The 26,036-nt window shown below is 40.0% G+C and overlaps 1 protein-coding gene across 1 annotated transcript in view; it reads left to right on the top strand.

The window, feature by feature from the left end:
- ZBTB16 (zinc finger and BTB domain containing 16) overlaps window positions 1-26,036 on the top strand; it is a 244,531-nt gene that overhangs the window by 113,369 nt on the left and 105,126 nt on the right. Inside the window, exon 3 of the mRNA XM_074304216.1 lies at window positions 1,610-1,707. Within this exon, the coding sequence (XP_074160317.1) occupies window positions 1,610-1,707 (98 nt within the window). The remainder of the gene's footprint in view (window positions 1-1,609; window positions 1,708-26,036) is intronic.

Below are 26,036 nucleotides of genomic sequence, written 5' to 3'. Positions count from 1 at the left end.
TTGAACAAGCCTACACTTCTTGGCCCTTCCTCCCAACTCCCTGTTGGCAACATGGCTGTTTCCCAGCCTGCTTCTCATCAGCTTTCATAATACTGACTTTTGGTGGAACAGTGTGATCGTGAGAAATAAAGAAGCCTATGATTGGGACAAGCAAGAGACTAGAGTTTTTTTTTCCATTATAGTTGTGAAGTCAGAGATTACATCTTGTTGATCTCTGCTGTTTTTGTCATATCCTTACTTTATTTAGTAATTTATTTAATATTTATTTATTAGTAAAAAAAAAACAGCTTCATATTATATATACATACATATAAATATCCACATTTACCATACTTTATACTTAAAGGATGTCTAGAATTGCACACATTTAACACATATTGGATTGCTTGCTGTCTAGGGGAGGGGATAAGGGGAAAGAAGGAAGAAAAATTTGGAATGTGAAATTTTTCAGGGGTGAATGTTGAAAACTATCTTTGAAAATAAGCTATTGTTTTTTTTTTTAAAGGAAAAAAAGAAAACAGAAAACAAACAGGTTAAAATGGCTAGCAAACAATAAAAAAGGACTTTTGCCAATTGTTTGGATTTCTTTTCCTGTATATTATCCATTTGTATAGCTGTCAGGTTCTAACACAGAACCAGTGTAGCTAAGTGCAGAGTTGGTACCACTTGGTTTTATTATCCCCTTCTTTGTGTGTCTGCTTCTAAAAGCACAGGGAATATATCAACCTTGCATGAGTGTTGTGAAGATAAAATAAGATAAATCTTTAATATCCTAGGTTTAGAGTCAAGAAATGACTTCAAAGGTCATCTTATTAACCCCACTTTTTTTGCTGAGACAAAAGTCACACAGCTAGGAAGTGTTAAGTGTCTTAGACCCTTATTTAATGGATGAGAAACTTTTGCCTGAAGAAATACAATCATTTGCTCATGATCAGGCTGGGATTTCATCACAGGTTTCCTGAGTTAAAATCAGCATTTTTTTTTCATTGTTACAGATGAAAAGTATTTTCTAAAAGGTAAAAGTATTCTGTAAATGTACAGGGTATTGTTACTTATTATGTTTCAGTTCTCATACCTCCTTCTGTCAAAGTTTAAAATCTGGCACAAGGTAAAGAGAAAGCCGCTTGGGGGAGGGGTATAGAAAAGGAAATAATACCATTGAAACTTCTGGACAGTCCACAAGATGAAGGAGAATTTCAGTGTCCACAGATAAGCAGCTTTAATTTCTGGTTTGCAAAGAGAGCTGAAGCCCATCAAGCATCAAGTCTGTCTGTCCTGTATTTGTGCCCCTTTTTCCCATTCAACTGAAATGGCTTTTTTCCCTCTCAGCTTCATTGATGTCCTGATTTAGCTCCATTCTTTCTCCCATTTCCCCTGGTCAGGAAAGGCACAGGTTGATCCTCATATAAACTACTGAGTGCAATCTCGAATTACTTTGGGGTCACTTGTATAATTTGGGGACCCTGTCTGGCTATATTTCCACCAAAACCTTCACTTCCTGCTCTTCCCAAGACCCCAATTATGAATGCCTCATGATGGCCAGTGATGGGACTAGGATCTTGGGCTTGGACTTCCCCAGCATTAATTTATGTCCATTTTTCCCTTGCAGGAAGCTCCACAGCGGAATGAAGACGTATGGGTGTGAGCTGTGTGGGAAGCGGTTCCTTGATAGTTTACGACTGAGAATGCACTTACTGGCTCACTCAGGTAGGTGTGATACCTGGTTGGTCAGCCTCTGGCTGCTTCTCCTGCTGTCTGGCCCTGGTTTGAGCAGCTACAGGCTCTTGGACCAGAACTGCCTCTGTCCCGGTTTGCAGTTCAGTCCCACGTGCCTCGTTAGAACCTTAGTTCTTAACATGTGAAATGCCAGCATGGATTGTGGCCCCTTTTTAGGGAGAAGGAACCCTGGCCTTTTCCTGCCTGTGCCAAGTTACCAGGCAAGCACCTAATGACATTCTCCCTCCTCCTGCTTGACAAAGAGCACCCTCCGCCAATTCATTTCTCCTCCCTGTGGGGCTGGGGATGCCTTGGACCTGCCTGCCCTATCTTCTGGGGGTCCACTGCAGTTTCATTAGCAAAACAGTTAAAGAATTAGGTGTTTACTCTTTAATGAATCTGGCTATTTGGTTCAGGTTTTATGGGGACCTTTCATTAAATGGATAGAGAAAAGTTGAGTACTAAACTACTTATGGTGTTGCCTTTTACAAGTTAATTTTGTCTGCTTCCAGTTGTGAGCAATGCAGGCCTGATATTGGCTGTATTGTTTGTTAAGGTATTTGGAAAGAGGGTTGTTCTGTACCAGAAAGAAAAGAGAGGAGAAGTAGATAGATACTTATTACCTAGTAGGAATGTACATTTTTCTTGGTTAGAATGAGAATTTACAGAGTAAACTTAATTCATCTGCCTTACCTATTGTTTTCTCCTTACCCAATCCAAGTTTACAATGCTGAAATCTTTTTTTTCCTTCTTTGCTCCCACATCTACTTCATTACTAAAACGTTCCATTTCCCCCCCTTCCATAATGCCTCATAGACCTCTTTATCCCTGCTCTCCAATGCACATTACTTTTCCTTTGCTGAAACAACCTCACTCACTCTTTTCCCCCCTCTAGTCTGTCCAGACTGTTCATATGATCTTCTTTTTTCAAATCTTCCTTGATTCTTACAGCTGGAAGGGATCTCTTAGGCCTCAGTTTAGCTTTTTCTATGTGCTTATATTTTAAGTTATATAGTAATAATAACAGCCAACATTGTAGAGCTTTGAGATTTGCAAAGCACTTTATAAGTATTGACTCATTTGGTCCTCACAGCTACCTCTGGAGGTTGATACTTTTGTCATCTCCATTATATAGGTCAAGAAACTGAGGCAGGCAGAGTAAGTGATTTGTCCAGCATCACACAGCTACTAAGTGTCTGAGGCTGGATTTGAATTTGGGTCCTTGAAAGACCACATTTCAGTCTCCTGAGTATATAGAGAATAGGTGCTTAATAAATGTTGATTGAATTGAATTGAATTTTCCAGACACCCTTTCCAGTGTTGGTAACCTATTAAAGAATTGATAGGGCCTTTCCATTTTTAAATAAAACAGTTTAACTTCTACTTCAAGGCCTTTCACCAGTTGTCCCAAACTTTTTTCCCATAATAATATTGCATACTGTTATAGCTATTTACAATTTACAAAGTACTTTTCAGACAGAGAGATGGTTTTGGAGCTAGGAAGATCAGTGATCCCCGCCTCTGACACATACCAGCTGTGGGACCATAGGCAAAATTATTTCTTATCTTTGTAGTCAAGGCTACTCTCTAAGAGTTGCAGAAAAAGTGTCAACACTCCCCCTGTTAGAAGAAGTCTTATTACATCAATAAAAGCAAAATAAAAAATGAAGACCAAAAGGAACAGCTTAATAGTAGGAAAAGGAAGACAGTCTGGTAGAAGGATGAAATTCTATAAGCACTTCATGGAAACTGAGGCATGGTATTAAAACCAGAAAAGACAGGAGGGGTAATTTCCCCACTGACTTTATAACTGCCCATTCCTTCTGCCACACTTGTGATTTGTAGTAGATTACTGGACATTGAGCATATGGCCATTGGTTGACTGAAAGAACCATGATAGATAATTAATAGTTCAATCTCACGTATATCCCTTATTAAAAAACAAAACAAAATAAAACAACACCAAATACAGATCTTATAACACACTGATACAACACTGTAGGTTAAAAAATTTCATTAACCTGAAAGAATGATGCAGGATGAAGAATATCTGATCAAAGGTCAAAAAATAACAGAAATAGAAGTCACGATAGGAATCTATTCCTGAGTACCTGGCTAGTTGGAAAATATTAATAATGTGTGCTTGACATAAATGACCAAATGAGAATAGAAGCTGAATGCTGTTTTGGTGGGTCTCCTCAACTATATGAATATCTGCAAGAAAACTTCAGACTTTTTGCTTTAGAAAAAAAAAAAGTAACTACTATGCTTCTGACTTCTTAATAATTTTGTCTTTCAGAAGACTGAGAAAAGTTACTTAGGGAACCACCTTTCCAGATCTGATTTTGGCCAACAAAAAAGGATTGGATGTGGAAATAATAGGAACCTTAGGAAAAAGCAACCCATGTTTTCTTAGAGTTCATGACAGATAATAAAAGGAGTCCTTGGCTTTAGAAAAATGCAGAAAGGTCAAAGAAAAGAGATAAGGTTCTATGATGAGAGATTTTAGAAGGAAGATCAGCTGTAACAGGAAGGTTCCCAAGAGAAGAATTCTGATTATGAAGTAAAAAATAAATGAAAAGGAAGCATTATCAAAAAAGATTGATGTAGCCACACTAGGGTTTCTCTGAAGAGTTCAGATTTCACAGGCTCATAGGATTTAAGGCTACAATGAACCTTAGAAATCATCCAGTCCAAACCCCTCATTTTATACATAATTTTATTTTCAAAAAATTGTTACTGTTTTTCAATCATGACCCCTTTTGAACTTTTCTTGGCAAAAATTTTTGGAGCGGTTTAGCCATTTCCTTCTTCAGCTTATTTTACAGATGAGGAAACTGAGGCAAACGAGTTGAGTAATTTTGCTCCGGGTCACACAGCCAGTGTTTTAGACCAGATTTGAACTCAGAAAGAGGAGTTTTTCTGATTCCAAGGTGTATATTCTCTCTATAGCACCACCAACCTAACTGCCCAATCAAAAGACTAAAGCAAATACAAGTAACAAAGGATTGATTAAAAAAAGAGAGTTATGAACCTCTAAGATTAGCTTAAAACAAAAACTTGTTGGCAATAAGATGAAGATGTTGTTTTGGATCTTTGATTTCATCAGTGTGGGGTGATTGCTAAAGACATTTCTATAACAGTGAATAAAGGAAGGAAAAATCATTGATTAAGCACTTACTTATGTGCAGAGCACTGTGCTCCATGCTAAGGATGCAAATAGAAAAATGGAGGCAGCCCCTTTTCTCAAGGAACTTACATTCTAAATAATCTATAATATAGAAGGATTCAGGAGGCAAATGCAAATGTCGTGTGGATCTTAGGGTACATTAGCAAAGCAGATGAAACTGCATCTTTTGTTTCTACTGATAATATTTTATATTTCTGATTTTGAACCTCCTGACACAATAGCAAGGACTTTTCTGGGAGCACCAATAGAAACTATTGCTCCAGTTGCATCTCCCTAATAGTTGCTTCTTGAGGTGATGGCCAGATTGAAAGCAGGTCTAGGGGTCTGGAATTTATAGCCTTAGAGTTTCTTGGGCACAAAAGGGTGAGAGTTGACGCATTCCTGATTATGTAGTCAATATATATATATATATATATATATATATATATATATATATATATATATATATATATATATATATAAACCCCTATCTCCTGAATCCAAGGCTGCTCATCTACATCAAACCAATCAGGATGAATGGAATAATAGTAACTGGAGGACAGAAGAAAATCCATTGAATTCAGCAAGAGTCCCTTAAGTGCCTACTGTGTGAAAACACTAAGCACACAAATATAGATGAGCAGTATAGATTTTCCAGTCTAGAGGTAGAAGAGGAGATTATGGAAAAGTACATAGTTAACCATCTTAAAAGGGAGGATATCATAAGTGAAAAGACAAACCAGTTGCAATATGAAATTTGTGGAGGGAACAATTGTTTTCATATTCAGGAAGAGTGGAAGGATAGGTCAGGGAAAGAAAGTTTCATGAAGGAAGTAGCATCTGAGAATCTAAAAATAGAATCTCATATTTTAGCTCTGTCTTTTTCAAGGAGAAAATGGGAAAGATCTTCAAACTAGAGAGGGTAGAACAGAGAGAGTTGCAAGAGTTGAGAAAATTGAAAGCTGGGATAAAGTGACAAAATAGTAAGAGAGCTCTTAGCTATCATTAATGAGTTCAGATCTCCTAGTTCAGATGACACAAATATCTCTGGATATTGGCGGGGGTGGGGGTGGGGGGGTGGAAATGTGCAGATGTAATTGGTGAACCATTATTTTATATCTTAAAGCAAACATGCAGAGAGCACCCTCTGACCAAAATACCCTGATTTTGAAGAAGGCAGGAAGATAGATACTTAAACTCTATGCTAGTGAACTTGACTTCAATTCCTAGAAAAAAAATTCTAGAATGGATTATTAAAGGGGTGGTTTGTGAACACTTAGAAAGGGAAAATGGTGTTCCCAATGAGTCATAATGAATTTGTTGTGTTATTCTTGTATGAATTGTAACTCTGTCTAAAAGGAAAATAAAAAATAAAACTGGAGGATTAAAGAATTACTAAAGATATGTGTAGTTGGATTTCAGTGAAGCATTTGATAGTTTGTTGTGATATCTTTATGAAAAAAAGATAGAAAAGGGTGGCTTAGATGTTAATACAAGTAAGTAGATTAATCCTGGGAGTCTTAGTTTTTATTAGTGGATCATTGTCAACAGAGGAGATCCCTAGGGGAATAAGTACCCCAGAGTTTTATCCTTTCCCTTTTTATTCAATATTTTTAATCAAAGATTTGGATGAAGGCATTTCTAGAAAATATCTTATGAAATGACATGTTTACCAACTTTTCAGATGATATGAAGCTGTGAAAGATAGCTAATAAATTCAGCAATGGAATTGTAATCTTAAAAAGATCTAGACAAGTTAGAACAAGAGACCAGATTTCCTAAGATGAGATTTAAGAGGGGCAAATTTAAAGGCTTAACATTTGGACCAAACAGTCATAATGATAATGATTGATGATGATGATGATGATCGATATAGCTAACATTTATATAGTACTTAAAAACTTCTGAAGTGCTTTCCATTTATCTCATTTGAACCTCAAACCAACACTGGAAGAAGGGGCTATTTTTATAAAACCTTTTTTTTGCAGATGAGGAAACTGAGGTAGGCAGTAAGTGACTTACCTAGGGCTGTATAGCTAGTATAAGTGTGTGCATGTATGCATATGTCTCTGTGCTTATATATGTGCATGTATACACATGCACATGTAAATAGTATAAGTGTCTGAGGACAGATATCAATATGATATTTTTAAAAAAGAGTCCTGGATTTTTAGTTAGGACATGTGGTTAACACTCTGCTTTAGTTGCTAACTGAGTGACCTCTGACATTGATTTAGCTTCAGTTTCCTCATCTATAGAATGACAGTAATAATAAATAAGTGTTTATTTCCTAGGATTGTTTTTTAGGCTCAAATGAGATTATGTAAAGTGTTTTTCAAAATTCAAACATGTTATATACATGTCACTTTTTCATATGAAAAGGAACTGGAGTTTTTGGTTGAATACATTGATGCAATAGACATAAGAACCCTGTTATAGCCTTAGGCTTATAAATACATTGTTTATAATGAGAGATTTTCAGTAGTTCCATTATTTTCTTCTTTGGTCAGACCATAGCTGTCATATAAGATTCAGTTCTGCGTGTCAGTATTTCAGAAGGTCTTGGAGGAATTGTAGAGTAGGAGAACAATTCTGATTACTCTTATAGTCTTTCTAATAGTCCTCCTACATATGAAATTATATACCTGAAGCTGACAGGGGCCTTCGAGATAATCAAATTCAACCTCCTTATTGGAGGTCTTGAACCCAAGGGATTAATAAATTAGCTACCCAATATTGTACAGATAATGAATGGTTAGAGCTAAATTTCTTCTGGCCTCCAATCCATTGCTCTTTCCATTGTATTATATCTCTTGTTCAAAGTAGGACAAGTAGGATGGTGAGGGGGTTAGAACTACCATGCTCTAGGAAGACCACTTTAAGAGATTCAGTCTTAATATTCAAACATTTGAGGGGTCATCTTGAAGAAAAAAGGGATTCATAAGATTAATTCTGCTTGGCTTCAAGGAGGAGGAGTATTAGTATATTTGAGCAATACAGAGGTCCTATTTCAGTTTTGTATATGGAAAAATTTCCTAATAATTAGACCTCTTCAAAAATAGTTGACATCAAAAGGGAATAAATTCTCCATCACTTCAGGGATTTAAATGGTGATGGGACAAGTCCTTGTCAGAATGTCATAGAAGGAACTTGTACTCCAAAGCATAGATGTCAGATGTGGGACATAAGGCTTTTCCAGCTCTGGAATTCTCTCATTCTAAGTTAGATTTTTTATAATTCTCAGTTTAGGCCATTCTGAGTAGGTCACTAATGGTAAGCTGGAATTTGTTACCCATCTTTTCATGCTAGACTCATCTACCAGTTAATATTGATAGCACATCATTAGTGTCTGAACTTTGGAGAATTTAGAGGGAACATAAAATAACCTGGACATGTGCTCATAGAAAAGTGACTGCAAAGATTGTGGTCCAGTTTGTGATGACAGATAATGTCGAATTTACTGTGGGTCTTAGTAATTTTATACTGATTTCTCCCTTCTCTTATCTCTAACACACATTTATTTATTTGTTTATTTTGTTAAATATTTCCTTCTTACATGTAAAGTTTTGGAAATAAAATTTAGGTCTGAAGGCCAGCGAGCCTAAGAAAACGTGTTTGGCAAGCTTTGGGTCTCATGTGAAGGGATAAATGAATTCTTATTTAACAAGAGAATGCCTTCTCTTATGAAGCAGTCTTAAGTGTGCTGCTATCCAAGTCTGCCCTGACAGTTGATGGTCATAGAAGAGGAATAATCAATGATGGTCAGCCCCAAATTTTAGCAGCAGAAATTGAATTTTACTTGTTCCTCCTCCCTTCTCTTAACGTTTGATGCCAGAACTTTTTAAAATATGGAATCAAGGTCTAAGTCTATTGGTGATAGGACATGTTTTCATGCTGCTGAAACAGAATTTATTTATTTCAGCAGAAAGGCTTCACGCAGAGCACTCATTCAGCTTAGGAGCTGATTTTCACCTTGTTAGAATGAATGGACAGGGGAGGAGCGCCCAACATGACCCTACCCATTTTCCAGCAGTGGAAACAGAGTTAGAGAGCAGTATTGCCCCAATTTTCAGGGCTGAGGGGGTTTGGTTTGGGGCTGGGGGGTTTGCCCATAGTGGTAATCTGATGCTGCCCTTGGGCTGGAGTGAGTGCTCTTTTTCACCCCAAAATGCTGCTCCCCGGCACATCCTGGGCACTCCCTGGTACAGTGTTACCTCTGTTCCTCCAAGCTCCTAGTGCATCTTGTTTGCATGTTAGCTCTCCTTCCCTTCCCCCATTCCTTCCCTCCTGCCCCTCCCCTCCTTTTTGGCGAGCCCTCCCTCTGTTTGTTATTGTAGTTTTGGCAAAGCGCCAGCCCTGGCTGAACGCCAGGCTTGTGGGTACAGTATGTACAGTGAATGCTGAGCCAAGTTTGTCATCATACAAGATTAATTTTTTTTTCTAATCTGGCAGGGTGGGGTGAAGGAGGAGGCAAGAAGAGGGTTGCTCTGATCCTTGAAAATAGACCACAGTGAATTCCAGGGCAGTGTTATTTATGAAAGGAGTAAGACCCCCTAAGCTTGTCTCTCCTCTCTCTCTCTCTCTTTCTCTCTATGTCTCTCTGTCTCTGTCTCTATCTCTGTCTCTATGTCTCTTTGTCTCTCTCTGTGTGTCTCTCTCTTTGTCTTTCTGTCTCTCTCTTTGTCTCTCTCTCCCTATGTCTCTATCTCTCTCTGTCTCTTTCTTTATTTGTCTTTCTGTCTCTGTCTCTATCTCTGTCTCTCTCTGTATCTTTGTCTCTTTGTCTCTCTCTCTCTCTCTCTCTCTCTCTCTCTCTCTCTCTCTCTCTCTCTCTCTCTCTCTCTCTCTCTCTCTCTCTCTCTCTCTCTCTCTCTCTCTCTCTCTGTCTCCGTGTGTGTCTCTGTTTGGCTCTGCCTCTCTCTGTCTCTTTGTTTCTGTCTGTTTCTCTCTTTCTCCTTTCTGTCTCTCTCTTTCTCCTTTTTCTTCCCCCTTCAGATGAAATCAGTTTGTATGAGATTGACAATGTGAAGTCTTATTTTCAGTGACTAGCATATTAAATTTACACTCCTAAATCAGTTTTCATTGGGTTGAAATTGACAATTTGTTTAATTAGAAGTTTGCCCTGTAGGAGGCCCCTTTTAGAGATATGTGTTCTCTGTCTCTGTCTCTCTGTCTCTCTCCCTCCTTCTCCCTCTCTGTCTTTGCCTCTCTGTCTGTCTTCTCTCCTCTCTCTCCCTCCCTCCCCCTCTCCTCTTTCTCTCTTCTCTCTCCTCTCTGTCTCTGTCTCTCTCCCTCTCTGTCTCTCTGTCTGTCTCCCTCTCTCTCCCTTTCTCTCCTTCTCTGTCTCTGTCTCTCTCCCTCTCCCTCTCTCTTTGTCTGTTTCCCTCTCTCTCCCTTTCTCTCCCTCTCTGTCTCTCTTTCTCTCTATCTCCCTCTCTGTCTCTCCCTCTCTGTCTCTGTCTCTCTGTCTCCCTCTCTCTCCCTTTCTCTCCCTCTCTGTCTCTCTCTGTCTCTCTGTCTCCCTCTCTCTCCCTTTCTCTCCCTCTCTGTCTCTGTCTCTCTGTCTCTCTATCTCCCTCTCTGTCTCTCCCTCTCTGTCTCTCTCTCTGTCTCCCTCTCTCTCCCTTTCTCTCCTTCTCTGTCTCTGTCTCTCTGTCTCTCTATCTCCCTCTCTGTCTCTCCCTCTCTGTCTCTGTCTCTCTGTCTCCCTCTCTCTCCCTTTCTTTCCCTTTCTCTCCCTCTCTGTCTCTCTCTGTCTCTCTGTCTCCCTCTCTCCCTTTCTCTCCCTCTTTGCCTCTGTCTCTCTCCTTTTCTAAATGATAGTAGTGGACATTTAATGTAATTGAAGTTTGCATTTTGTTTCCAGCAAATTAACTAATCAAGGAGCTATACCTGATGATAACAATAAGTTTAAGTTAACAAACAATAAATTAACTCATTAACCAATGAGATTAATCTGACCCAGCATTCAGTTCTCAGATTTTCTCTAGGTCAAGGACAAAGAGACAAGGCCAGTGTTGGGGGCAAGGGTGAAAGGCCAACTAAGAAATTTAAAAATTGATGTTTATGTCCATATTTAGAGACATTCTCCCTCTCCCATCCTAATGAATGGGGAAATGCACCCCTGGATTTCAGCTTCCTCAAGGTTGTAAATTAGGGACAGAGTTGTCAAGAAAGATCTCAGGTCTATTCTAAAGCTGTCCTTTGCTAAAAAAAAAAAAAAAAAAAAAAAAAGAAAATCTGAGATCTTGGGTTTCTAGATAAGACTTTTAAATTACTAGATGAGCAGAGGGAGAAAAATATATGCAAAATAAGTATTTATCTGAAGTTATTTCTGTGAAGGGGGTTGGGGGAATGGGGTAAAGAATTTCTAGAGACTTGCTTTTCCTTGTTATTATCTCAAACCCCACTGTAGAAAAATTATTACTAGTTCTAGGATGTTTATAGGGAGTCTAGAGCTTAGTTACACTCAAGCTGATTCTGAAATTGTTGCTATATATGATCCCCCATCAATAGTGAATTTCCCACAACTCAGCTTGCTATGCTGATGGCATTCATTACAGGTTTAGAAGAGCCTTGCAATGTTTCCTTCATATTCTTGATGGCATTTGCATGGCTTTTTGACAGGTGGGGGTGGATTGGGTGACTTCCTTCTATTTTAAGTATGTTATTAATTCATTCATTCAACAAATACTTGTTCACCCTATTCTGAGAATTTTTGGCTGCATCAGAAGATTTTGTGCAAGGGGCTGACTTATGTATCATCCTGCTGGAAAAGAGTAGGTTGGGTTTATAATGCTTTCATTGCAGAGCATTGAACTAAGTAAGAACTGTAGGTATTCTGAGATGAATAATCCAAGGCTGCAGACTTCAAAAAGTTAATAATTTAGTAAGAGAAGATAAAAACATGTTCTTAAATATCACATGCTAACTTGTTTTGTAGTTAAAATGCTGTAAGAGTAACACAAAAAACTTCCTAGGAGTGTAAGTGAGAAAGCTGAGATTTGAACCTACACTCTTTGATTCCATAAATAGCACTCTCCTTCATTGTATTATTATGGCTAGAAGAAGGAAAGATCATGGGGAAACTGGAAAAAACCTCCATGGAGAATTTTCATTTGAGTTGGCCCTTGAAATCTGAATAGGACTTCTACAGGTAAAAATTGGAGAAGGCATTACATATATAGAAGGGATATTATAAGAAATGATGTGGAAATGGGTAGCCTCAAAGGATGTTTTCTGGCACAGGGAAATCCAGTGTCTCAGAGTTCTAAGGTTAGAGTAGCAGATTTTTATGAGAAACATTGTTGGAAAGTTAAGTCAAAACCAAATTATGAAGAGATTTGGTTGCCAAATCAGGAAGTTTGGATTTTTTTTCTATAGGCAGTGGAGAGTTATTCCAAATTTTTAAGGAGGGAAGTCATGTCATATTGAAGGTAGAATGGCTCCTAAATGACTTGATATAGAACAATAAGGATTTTAGAACTTTAGGAACCAGATCCTGTTGGCCCTTGTGATTGGGATGCAGCCTGATGGGGAAAGGCCAATAGCCTGTACGTGGCCAGGTAGATATATCTCCTCATCCCCAATTCACACAAATACTGTCTGTCCAGGCGAACACCTTGAGCCTAGTGAGAAAGTGCTCCTCATATTAGATCCAACCCAAAGCCCTGGAAGAGACTCATTTTTACATTATTTTATGTTCAGAGTCCAGGATTTAGAGTTTCATTTCTGATGTCCATAGGGATTTGGCTTGAGACACAAAACTTGGCTATTATGTCATTAAAAGTAGAGGGCACATTATAGTTTATATATCATAGATGTGGTCATGTTTCTGCCATGTATGACTGGATAGGAGAGACAGTGGGAGTTGATAAGGTTTCAAGAATCATTCTTCTTGTTACTGTGTTGCCATTATGGTGTTTCTGTCTTAGGTGTATCTTCATGTTTCTATTTGTCTCTTTGTATCTGTGTCTGTCTGTCTCTCACTCATAGCTCTAAGAGTGGAGCTTTTGTGGAGGTAATCCTTTCCCTCTGTCCATGGAATAATGTCAGGGCAGATGTGGAGGGACACGGCATCTCCTAACTACCCCCAACTGAAGAATGATCCAAAAAATGGCCAACAATTAAAATCAAGAGAGAATTGCACGTGCTCAGGTCTGGAGACTACCAATTTTGGGCTCTGTCTTCTGACCCTAAAGGTTCCTCCACTTTATCTTTCCCTTTCTCCCTTTGTAGATCAGATATCCACTAAGAGCAAGAGATTGAGGGTTATCTAGCTAAGATCTGAAACCTGTAGCTAATTCATTCACTCTTTATCCTCCTACTCTTTTTAATGAATGTAAACTTTTTCTCTCTTCTTTTCCTATTTGTATCACCAGGGCAAAACCCGGAGATAAGCAGAAAAGGAGAAACTTGATACTTCCCTCTTCACCTCCTTTTACTTAAAACCCTTCAAAATACCATGAGATCTAAAGGGAGATTAGGATGTAGGGGAGGGGTGATCCAGAGGGCCAACCCCCCCATTTAATTTTTTTATTTGTCCATGATGGGTTCAATGTGGAAAAAAAGAAAGGAGAGCAGAGAGATGCATCCCTCTCTCCACCAGCTTTCTGGAGCACACTTCCTCCCCCCTCTGTTTTCTCTCTCTCTCCTCTAAATTTGGCCAGCATCCCGAATTTTTTCCCCGAGTGATGTCGTCACTGGCCTGCCGGCAGGTCTGGATGTTCTGCCAGCATTCCAGAGAGTTTATGATCGCTTGCAGATGTGCATCCAAGAACACGCTGTACCCAAAGCAGAAATTAATGCAGGCTTGACTGCTGTCCAAGCCTCATACACAGGAGAGAGGAAAAAAAAGAAAACAAAAACTGTTTAATGCTGTTTATAAATTATACACTGGCTGATGAAAAATACATTTCTTTTTTGGGGGGTGGTTGTTGTTTTTCCTCCCTCCGATCATCCCCCTCCCACCCCCCCACTTCTCTCTGCCTCAAGAGCCTAAGCTGAGACCAGAAGAATATGGTTTTGCTTTTTAGCTCCTGTTTTGGCTAGGATCCTAAACCCTGCTGCTGATTCACAGCCAGAGTATTTTTCCCCTTTACCTGATGAAATATACTTTTCCCCCCAGCCTGGATAGGGTAGGTTTTGGTTTTAGTTTATTTATCTTTTTTTTTTTTTTTGGTCTAGATATTTGTTCCTGAAGGTGTCAGTCTCAGTGTGCAGCTTAGACACTAGCTGTGTTGCTGGGTCCCACTGTAGCACCACCCGCCTGGGAGCTGATAAATTTTCTGCACATCTGCCCACCTTAATGCTGCTAAATACATGTGATCAGGGTTCTAGACCCTATTTCTGATAGGTTTCACATCATGCAGGCAGGACAGAGACAGTTTGGAAAGTTCATTGTATTTAAACAATGTTTCTGTTGTTTTTTTCCTTCCCTTTCCTTCCCTGCCACCTCCGACCCTAGTGCGAAAAAGGGGGTTCATGACTCTCCCCGAAAAAAAGGCACATGTCTGTCACTCCATATGGTGCCCTAACAAGGGTTGGGCAGCTTATTGCACCCACAACTCCCATCCCCCTGCCCCGGTTTATTCTATAAATTTGTTTCCACATTATGTCCTATCCATTTACATGGCTTTTGTGTTTTTTAATACTGCTAATGTTTATCATTTGCCCAACAGGCTCGACAGATTTTGCTTCCTGTAGAGCATCGCAGCTTTAAAGCCCCCTCGTTGCTAAGTAGCAGCCTCCCTGTACTGTAATGGGCTGATTTGGTATTCCGTTCAGAGCTGTATCTTATTTTTGTATGCAAGACAAAGTGTTTTGATGGAGGACGATTGCAGCAGTGTCTGGAGGCTGTTTGGAGTTTTATGGGCTGTACAGTACACTGTGTGCTCTCCGAACAGAACACAGGCTGTTGAATTTTGGATTCGGTTTGTCATTTTTCCCCCCTTGGAGAGGAGGCTGTCAGATAGAACATTACTTTAAGGGTGGAGAAAAGAAAGTGGAAATTATGTTAATAATTTCTCTCTCTCTCTCTCTCTCTCTCTCTCTCTCTCTCTCTCTCTCTCTCTCTCTCTCTTTTTTTTCTCTCTCTCTCTTTTCTCTCTCTCTCTCTCTCTCTCTCTCTCTCTCTCTCTTTTTTCTCTCTCTCTCTCTTTTCTCTCTCTCTCTGATTTTTCAATCCCAAAATAGTGTATGTAGTTTCCTTTTTTCCCTTTCTCTTCCCCCCTTTTCCTCACGTTCCTTCTCCATGATGGCACATGATTTTGTTGAACTGGCTAATGAAGTTCCGATTATGATAGGAATGTTGTTCCTGCCTTAGAGAGAATGCTATGACATTTTATTTATTTATTTCTCTATTTATTTACCGACCTTGATTCAGGCTGCTTTGCTGATTGCTGTTTTCATGAAGGACTGGGTTGGCTGAGTGGGTGATGGGTAGTAGTATGGAACAGACAGACTATGGGGTATATTAGAAGTCCTTCACTCTTTCCCTCTTTACTTAATATCCTATATCATTGCCTTCCAAGGATTTCTGGACCTGGACCTCACAAAAGGAGAATCGTACCACTTTCCTCAGGTCTGTGATCTTCCTCTGGTTCATCCACCATGAGGTTTTCTGTGGCAAGAACCCTCTAATGGCCTGGGCTAGTATCTAAAGACACATGGGAGAGAAGCATGGGAGGACAGGCACTGTGTCCCCCCCCCCCCATGTATCTTTTATGGGGATCCCCTTTAAAGTCCTTTCACTGTTAGCATACTACTGATGGTATGTGATTTTCTTTTTCCTTCTTTCTTTTTTCCTAGTCTTTTTCTACCTCCTGTTTCCCTTTATTTCTCCCTGACTTTCTTTATTCCAATTTCCCTGCATTAGTCTTGATGCTTTTGTGTATACCTCTTTCCTCTCCCCTTTTCTCTGTTCTTTCTTATTTTTCCTTTTCCTCCTTCTCTCTTTCTCTTCCATGTGTCCCAATGTCTCTGTGTTATGCCATTTCACTCTTATTAGCATCTTGCTCTGGCTCCCAAATTTATATATGTATATGTATATATATTTATGATATGTATATATACATGTATATACATAAATAATCATACCCATACACTTATACCTGTGTGGGTACACACACACACACACACACACACACACACACACACACACTCAAAGAGAAAGAGAAAGAGAGTGAGTGCCTGCATGGACAGGAGGGAGGGACAGAGGGAGTTTCTGGTGGCTAAGAAGAGATCGGGTATCCTTGTTGGTTAGGTAACTCTGGGGATAGTCATGAGTCAAGGCCCTTCTTCTCTGAAAGATTCTCTTGAATCTTAGGCCTTGCGGCTCCTGGGACCTTTGTGGCCAGAATTTCAGGGGCCACTGTAGAAGTGTGCCCTCCCAAGTTCATTGCTTCCCAGGATATGTTTGGGACTTTTATGTAGCATTTCAGCAGAGGGTGATACCTTTCTGAAGATCTTCAGGTTCCACAAGATCCTTTATGGATCTTGATACCCAAATGGACATCAAACATCTTTGTGTCCAGGATCTGAAGGCTAAGTCATTTGTGTGCAAGGAGCTCTGCACTGTAGGATATCTGAGTCAGGAGACCAGATGCTGGAAAGTGAGGATGGAAGTAGGAGGTAGGAGGCCATCCCTTCTCATCTGAGGGCTCTTACCCATAAGATGGGCATTCTCTAGCCTCAAATTTGGATCCCACATAGTTCCAGGGAGATTGCTCTTCTCTCTGTCTTCTGATAATAAATGACACTACCTGTAAGTCTCACTTATGTTCAAGGCCCTTTGGAGTATAGAAGGAGGAGATATTGCCAGAAGGGACTGGATAGTTGGGTCGGGCTTGATCCTATTAATCAATCAAAAAGCATTTATGAAGCATCTACTATGTGCCCAGCACTGTGTTTACAAATACACTAAATGAAATGATCACTACTTGCAGAGACCTTGCATTCTGGTGGAGGAGACATCAAGGACATATATAATACTATACAGAGAACAAATAAACTAGCAAGGTAATTTGAGAGTGAAGTTGTTGGGAGAAGCAGGAAAGATTCCTTATAAGAGTTGATATTTGACCTGTGTCTTAAAGGAGAAGAGAGAGTCTGCAGATTTAAGATGAAAGATTGCATCCCAGTAATGGTGGAGAAGACACAGAGTGTAGTAGCATGTATGAGGAACAGAGATGCTCTTGTACCTTTGTTACTTAGAGCAGCCCTGTATTACGTGCCAGCCACAGACACCCCATTTTAATCAGCCTGGCCTCCTCCTCCTGACTTGACTGTATATTGTCTTGTATATAGCTTGCTTGTGCAGAATTATTTCCATACTGTCTCTCCTCTATTATATTGTAAACTCCTTAAGGGAAGAGAATGCCTTTCACTTTTCTTTTTGATCTTAGCACTTAGAACAACAATTCCTGGCACATAGTAGGTGCTTCTCTGCATTTACCAGTTATTTGCCCTAGGTCCATAATCATTGATCTTATAACCTAACACTGTAATTGCAAGCTTGATGGAGCAAGAAAAGGACATAAAATATGGAATATTTTGGGGAGGTGGGATTGGTGGTGAGAGGGAGAGATTGGAAGTGGTGGAGACAAGAAGCCCCTGGAAATATTGATACTAGGCTAAGGAATAGATGATCCTAAAGAGTTATGTTTGGTAGAATCAGGTTGTTTTTAATCTGTCATTCTCTAAGAGGCCCATGACATCAGGGAGATGATGCTGTGACTTGCACGTGAATTAGATTTAAGTGAGGGAGGGCTGGGCAAGGTCACTTGCCTCACTTTGTCCTCCAGAGCCATCTGGATATAGATCAGGATGACTGAAGATGGCCCTGGGTGAAGTGGGAGACCTTGGCCTTTTTAAGGGAAGATCTTTAACAGTTTGACTGAGGCAATTCCCAGTCAGTGATTAAGGCGAGGTAAGAAATGAGGCAGAGAATGAAGGAGGAAGAAAGGCCTCTTTTACCTAGTCACCCCCCCCCAAAAAAAAAAATCAGTCTGGGAGGGGAAGACCCTCAGGGTTACTTTGGAGATCAGATATTGCTCTGCTAAAGGAAGAAGGACCTGGTGGAGCTTGTAGGATGCTGAGCAACATTGTGCTGAAATTGGGAAGGAAGCTGCTCCTGTGCCTCTGGAAACCAAAGTCATCAATAAGTCTTCTGGAGAACCTATTGAGTGCTAGATAATACATGAACCCATAGTTGAATGAGAGAAGAATGTATGAGAAATGCTTAAAATTCTGTCCTTGCTCTAATGGCTCCACACAGACCATTTACCTTTCACTTCTAAAAATGAAAGTAGCCTATCCTATCTGGTGACTTAGGATGACATTCAGGCTTGATTGAGAAAGCCCAGCTTCACCTTTGGATTTCAGCTTTGTTATTTCTTATTAATACAAGGTTCCTCCCTGTGTCCCTCCCTGATTGTGTGTGTGTTTTCCCAAGACTCCATTGAAGAATGTTCCCCTTTCCGAAGCAGGTCTATGACCCCAGTCAAGATTCAGAAACTGGAGCTTGGGAAGTTTCCGGTGGGTGTAGAGAATAAGCTAGTTTTGGAGGAATATGAGTTTACTTTTTTTTTTTTTTTCCTCACTGGTGGTGGTGGGTTGTTTTAAATAATTTGAGTTTTATATGAATGGCTCTGAGTTCCTTTGCAGTACTATGCATTTTCATAACTGTCTCATCCACTTTGGGTGAAGGAAGGAAGAGAAGGAAAAAAATAACAGCCGCAGCGTTCTGTGGGCCCAGGAAGAAAACAAGAGAATGGGGCAGAGAACAGGCTAAATTTAAAATTGTAATTGGCTGACTTCCACTGGCTTGCGGGTGTTTTAATGACTCATAATAACTTCATTTAAAACCAGCTGAGCAGAAAATAGATTGGAGAGGAGCCTCGGGCCATTATGGATTTGTTTTTTTTGACAAGCTCCGTTTTCAGCAGCCAGGAAGGCTCTCACAGAGGGCTTGGCTGTTTTCTCTCTCTCTCCGAGGGTTGGTGGTCTGCCCGAGAGAGATTGTATAGAAACCAGGGCTGGGTGGTGGGTGTTTTTTTTTTTTTTTTTTTTTTAAACCTCTCTCTCTTTTTTTAAAACTGATTAAAAATAGATGCCTTGAGGTATTATTTTAGCATCAGTGGTTTTTTTTTTTTTTTTTTTGCACTTTTGATGTGGTAAATGGAACATAAATAAAATTGTTTTTGAAATTACTGAATTAATTAGGTAGTAAAGCAGCTACAATGCATAAATCCCTTTTGCCACTTGGTTTTTTTATCCCCCTGATCCATATTTGTGGGGCATGAGCTTCCATATTTTTCCCCTTAAAATCTCTCTTTCTCTCTTATTCTTTCTTTCTTTCATTCTGTCTCTTTCTCTCCCTTTCTCATTCTCTTCCTTCCTTCCCTCCTTTCTTCTTTTTCCTCTCCTTTCTTCTCTTCTCTTCTTCATTTTTCTCTCTCTCCTTTTTTCCCTCCCTCCTTTCACTCTTTTCTCTTCCTCTGTTTCCCCTTTTTCCCTTTTCCTCTCTCCTTCTCTCTTCCCTCTCTCTGCTTCCCTACCTCTTTCTCTCCTCCTCTCTCCTTCCTCCCCTCTTTCTGTCTCTCTATCTCTCTGTCTCTCTCATTTTGTCCCTCCCTCCCTTCCTCTCTCTTTTCCCCTCCCTCTCTTTCTTATTCTCTCTTACCTGCATTACCTCCTTTCCCTTTCTCTGTCCCTGTCCCTCTCTTTCTGTCCCTTTCCCTCCCCTCCCTGACTCCTCTCTTTTTCTTTACTCTCCTTCCCCTTCTCCTTCCCTTCTCTTCTCCTCTCCTTCTCTTCCTCCTTCACTTCTCTTCTCTTCCTCTCTTCCCCCTCTCTCAACACTTCTCTACATATGAACATCAAGATTCTTTTTAATCATCTAGGCAAATAATTGGGTTTTTGTTATAGTTTTTTTTTAATCTGTAGGATTTTTATAATATTGATCAATGCTATTGCTCTTGGATAGTAAGAGTTTTGGAAATTGCCAGAAAAGGATGCAAACTGTATCTTGTTTTACAAACATGTTGCCCAGCCTATGAGCTAAGAGCAATACCTGACAAGTAATTTGTTCTTCCTTCTCTTCCCTTTTAAAATAAGCAGATAAAGCCTTCACATGTCCAGACAAATTTATTAGCTTTTGTTTGGAGGTAAGGAGAGTGACTAAATGATGTAGCCTCAGTTTCTAAAAGAGAAATCTTGACTGAGGTGCCCTTTAGCACTAAAGTTTGGTGGTTTTAATCTGAATAGTTGTCTGGATGAGAAAGCCAAGAATAGTCTTAGAATGCACTATCCCAAGTTCTGGATGTAAACTCTGCCCTGTTTAGATGGGTTGCCGAACCCCGGGGCCTCGGGTTAGGGAAGCCTGTGTCCCTGAGGGTGCAGGGCAATAATTAGCTGCTGCTTTGTGCCACCAGGAGCAGGTGTGAGGATTATTAGGCTTCCCCTGGCTCTGCCAGAGGAGCATGTGCTTGGTTGTGGATGCCAGTGTAGCCATTACTTCTCCCTCTCCCCCTGGGGCACTGGGGCATGATAGGACAGACTGGGAGTGGTGCTGGAGGACCTATCCTTTGAGGGACTGTTCTCACCTTCTTCTCCCTTAATTTTCAGTACCATACTTTCAAGGAAAGCTCTTGAATGTACAGTAGGAGGCAGATCTGGGTTTGAATTATAATTCTGTTACTTAATTCCTTTTATTTTAGGCAAGATCTCTTTACTTTGGACCCTCATCTCTTTGTAAAGTGAGTGGGTTGGAACAGAATAGCTGATTTAGTATATAAGGGACTGGGAGATCTGTCTTGTCCAACTACCTCATTTTACATAGAAAGAAATTGAGATCAAAAAGGTTAAAACAACTTGCCTCAGATTTTGCTGTTTTTCAGTTATTTTCAACTCTTCATGATCCCATTTTGGGGTTTTCTTGGCAAAGACACTGGAGGAGTTTGCCATTTTCTTTTCTGGTTTGTTTTACAGAGGGGGAAATCGAGGCAGACAGGATGAAGTAACTTGTTTGGGGTCACCCCGTAGGTTGTATTTGAACTCGGAAATATGAGTCTTTCTCACTTCAGACCCTGCACTCTATGCGCCATGGTGCCTCAGCTTACATTGATACTAAACAGGCCTGGATCATCTCAGAATTCCTCTCCGACCCTATTGATAAATGATTCTGAGATCTCTTTCCTTGACCAGAAAATCAGCACAATGGGGAGAACTTTGTTCTTGATGTGGGATTCCCAGTGCTTTTATAAGATGGTCCTGGTGGGAGCATGTGGTCATTCCTACACCTCCAGAAAGGCTTCCTCAAAATGCTGGTGGGCAGTAGAACACTGGGAGCCTCCTGAACCATGGAACCAACTCTGCCCAGTACAGCTTCACCAATTGGCAATAGACTGGATATATCCATTTCTTCCACATCATTCTGATGAAGTATATCGTTGAGAAAAGCTCTCCCAGGTTGAGTCACTCATGTGCTGTGGGCAGCAAAGCAGAGAAGGTTCAGCTTCCTTGAACCCTTACTATTTTCTCCAGTAGTGCAGTAAAAAGGAGAGGGCAAGAGAATTAAGTTCGACTTAACTGAATCCTTGCCTTGAATCCTGCCTTAGATGTCTTAGATGGCATCACAGGTTTGCTCACCTGTAAAATAGGAGATAATACTACTTATATTGCCTGCCTCTCAGGGCTGTTGTACAATATTTTGCAAATCCTAGAGCATTGTATAAATGCATGAATTGGGAAGAACTATCAATTTGTTAATATGTTTTTTATTTTTTTATTATATTGTATTATTTATAATATATATTTAATTATATTGATGGTATGTAAGATACTGTGGAGAGTGCAAAAAATAATAATAATGATAACAACTAACAGTTATATAGTCATTTAAGTTTGACAGAGGGCTTTAACATCCTTACAGCTCTGAAAGATTGTTATTATCTCCATGTGAAAGCTGAGAGAAATGAAAGGTTGAGAGAGATTAGATGACTTGCCAGGTAATGCAGCTCCAAGATTCCAAGACCTCCAAAATGTATCTTACCTTCAAGAAGTTTGTAGTCTAATTGGAGAAAGTGAAAATGAACCGCAGTCTGTCTCTCACTACTTTAATGTGTGAGGTGAGTGATGTGGTTATCTGCTCCATTAATGCAAATTGCTACCTATCCTTGTTTTCTCTTCTGGTGCATTTCTTGTTTGTGACCTTGATAGGTCTCACCATTGGTTCTAGCCAGTGTGATGAAACTATCTTCCAAATACAGGAGTTACTAACTCAAGCCTGAGAATTAAAAAAAAAAATCCTTCATAACTTTTGTAATATAATTTGTTTCATCTTTCCTTTGTAACCATATTTATTCATTAAAAACAACATGATGCTAAGAAAGGGTCCTTAGGCTCCATTGGACTGCCAGAGAGGGGATCTATGATATTCAAAAAGTTCATAAACCTCTGCTTTCATGCTTCTTAGGAAAACAGAAACCAGAACAGTTAGATTCTCTACTTGTTATCCTTTGATTTTATGGCATAGCTTGCATGGAAGAATGGAAAGAACATTAATTGTGGAATCAGAGGACCTGGCTTCAGGATCCTTCCTTACTACTTGTGTGATCTTGAGCAAATCATTTAAGTTCTCTAAAAGTGTAAAGTGACGTGGAGTACTGAACATATCCCAAAGCCTTCCTTTAGAGACTACTCCTTCCATGCAATCTGTAAAGTGAAAATTTGGATCAATCTCTGTGAGATCTGGTTCCTTCAGATCTGGATCTGGAACTCTATGTATGATCCAAAGGATAGATCCTTTGTTGCCTTGGTGATATTTCCTATATTCCTTCTGGCAAGTAGGTCATTCAGTTGTTGGAAACATGATGTAACTAACTGGGTCTCATTGAGTTTTTCTTCATTGGCCTTTCAGCCACTTGAAACTTTGATTCCTTAGAGGTTATGCCATTCTAGGATTGGCAACCATACAGCATCAACAAGGTGATATTTATGTTGAAAAGAGAGTTTTTTGTGTTGAGGGGCAAGTTGGAGTTGTTGAATAATGGTTCAGTTTTCCTTTTATTTTTTATTAGGGCTATATTAAATTGTAAATTAGTAATATAGATAATAAAATGCCATATGAGATCAGAGAAAAGCTTTACATATAGAGATATGTAAAGATAAGAGATAAGGAAATGCTTTACATATAGAAGGGTTGAAATAATCCCTTGGTTAGGATTTTGATGACTTATGTCCTAATCCTGATGTTGAGATGTTTGTTCTCTCTAGCTAGATATCTCATGGCTAATAACAGCAGGGACTATTCCTTTCTTTGTGAAGATCTTTATAGTATGTCATGAATTGCTAGCATACAATAGGCACTTATTATATGCCTATTGAATTTATCTGACCTAGTGCAGACAGATTGCATGGAAGGAGTTCTCTCTAAAGGAAGGCTTTGGGACATGTTCAGTTCTCCACCCCTCTAGACAGAGGAGAGAGGAGTCCAAGACTCTTGAGGTGGTATTGAGCATCCAAAGCTGAGTCATTCAACATGGTGAGGAGATTTCAGGTGGTCAGCTCATCCTAGGTCTTCTTAGGAATCTGAATCCCAGTCATCTCAATCTAAATCATGATACCTTAGGACCTGTCTTTCTCCTAGAACAACATAAAAAAAAAATCTAAAGCCCCCACTCTCAGATTTTAGATAAAAAGACGAGTTGACTCAAAGCCATGAGATTATTTGGGAGATAGGGCCTATCTAGGAGGCATCTGTCCAGCCAGAAGGTCTCCCACTCTGTGTCCCAGACTTACCTGAAAGAAGAAACCCGATTTTCTCCTAGCATAATCCTTGCACATACCCTATTCCAACTTCCCTCCGTCTCCCCCCCTTAGCTGCACTAATTAGAACTCTACTTACAAAGAAGGGGGGGGAAGAGGGAGTTCTAAACTTTTCATTAGATAGTTGGGATTAAGCAGGCTTCAGGGGTAGTTGGATTAAACCTTTGTAGTTATACCTCTGACTATTATAAACTAATTGAGCACAGTGAGTTCATTGGCGGCTGCATTTTGTTGGAGTAATTATAGAAGGCCACAGTCGTTTTCAGTAACAAGGTAACTCTGGCTGAGGAGAGAATTCCCAGAAACTTTGATGTGCTTGAATTTCCCTTGAAGTCATGTTGGTGAACACAAAACCAGATCAGTAAAGTCTCAAGGACTGGGGCCTGAAATTCTGTTCTTCCTGGGGACTGAGGCAGGGGCTCTAAGAGGACTTGAATTCTACTTTGGGAAAAGCAGGGCCTTGTTCCCTAAATTGTAGGAATAAGAGGTGGGAGGCAGGGTAAGTTCTGATTTGGGGGAAGCAAGGCAGGAGACTCAGAAGGTGGTATTGTCCTTGGTGACTTTAGCGCTGTTTGCTAGTGCTGGGTTTCAATAACAGTTTCTTTACCCTTGAGGGGACTAAAACCCCAAAGGGGAAATGCTGGCAAGTCACTAGGGCATTATATGTACATACAATATACACCCTGGGGACCACAAAGAACAGAAGATACCTCCTTTTGACCTCTGTCCTTCTTGTGCTCCCCACATCCATTTATCTTGGCTGCTTTGAGCATGGACCCCAATAGAAAATCGATGGATGGTATGACTCCACAGAATCATTGTCCCGCTGATCTCTGAGCATCCTACAGGCCAGGAGAGCCTCTGTGACAAAACAACTCCTCTGACAGTGAGTCTGATTTGACCTTGACTCCTAGTAGAGTTGGGATCTGGTCTTGTTTTTTCCACTCGGCTCTACCTGTGCCCTGGGCCTGGTGAATTGGCCAAGACCTCTGAGTACCCTTTGGAGGGACTGGCAGGGTTAGGCAGAAGTGAACTTGTTCTCCGCAGGCCCCCCTCCCTGACTCTGGCACCCGGCCCAGCTGCATTGACTCATACCCTGTGAAGGACAGCATGTAACTGTGCTTCCCGATATAGGCCATCAGGCCCCTGGAGTGACAGGAAGATACATTGTCATCCAGGGCACTTTGGTCTGGTTGCATGGCAGGCCTGGTACAGCTTCATTTGTCCCACCTCCTGCCTTGCTGCCTTGAAGGCCAGCACCAAGAGAGTGTGTAGAAATTTTTTTTAAAGTATTGTGTTTTTATTTTCATAAGTCACCACAGCCTCTGTTCCCTTCATTTCTCAGGGCACTCCTCGCACGAATCTGACCCTCCAGTTCTGTTGTTCCCTTATTCCTTCCTCCTCCAAAATTATAAAAGTTTATCACAGGGTTGGCTGAGTAGATGCAGGAATTCAGTGTTTGGTTAAATTGTGAAATTAGCTTGGGAAGTTAATGAGGCATTTCTTGTCTGCTGCCTTCCAAAGAATGGGGAGTGAGTTTATGAAGGTGCTACAAGGACCTATACAAAGGAGGAAGAAAAGAAAGGAAAAAGAACACAGGAAAGAAGGGAGGGAAGGAAGAGAAGAATTGGGTGAAAGTAGGATAGGAGGTAGAAGGAAGGAAAGAAAAAAGAAGAGAAAGAAGGAGGAATGGAGGGAAAAAAGAAGGGAGGGATGAAAGTAGAAAAGAAGAGAGAAGAAAGAAGATAAAATAGAGGGTGAGATAAAAGAAATAAATGAGGGAGAAAGGGGGAATAGTTAAAGGCAGACAGGTACTATAGGAGGAATTGATGTATAGTTTGGAATATAGTCAAAGATCTCTTAGTCTGGAAAGGATATGTCTTAGGTTGATATAAACTATGTTTAAAAGAGGAAGTCAGGTATGGTTAAATAGATAAAACAAAATATTGGCTCTGGAATTTGAGGACTGAGGTTTAAATCCTAGTTCTGATACTACTTGTGTGCAAAATCCCAAATGGGGTCAGGAAGAGTGACCCACAACTTTAACAACTCAATAACAGTAAGGCCATTGTGGGTAACTTACTTAATGTCCTTAGTCCTTGGTTTTTTTTGTTGATAAAATGTGTGATCTCTGAGGACTCTCACAGCTCTCAATCTGTGATGCTATGATCTTTGGATATGATAGCAGGCAAGGACTGTTTTATTTTTGTATTTATATAATAATAGCTAATATTTATTTAGTGCTATGTGTCATGCATGTGCTAAATACTTTAGAATAATTATTTCATTTTGGATCCTCAGTAACCTTGGGAAATAGATGCTA

The sequence above is a fragment of the Sminthopsis crassicaudata genome, chromosome 3 (assembly GCF_048593235.1).
Source record: "Sminthopsis crassicaudata isolate SCR6 chromosome 3, ASM4859323v1, whole genome shotgun sequence".
Lineage (NCBI taxonomy): Eukaryota > Metazoa > Chordata > Mammalia > Dasyuromorphia > Dasyuridae > Sminthopsis > Sminthopsis crassicaudata.
The sequence above is the reverse complement of the archived record's forward strand: the minus strand, read 5'-3'. Positions and strand labels throughout refer to the sequence as shown.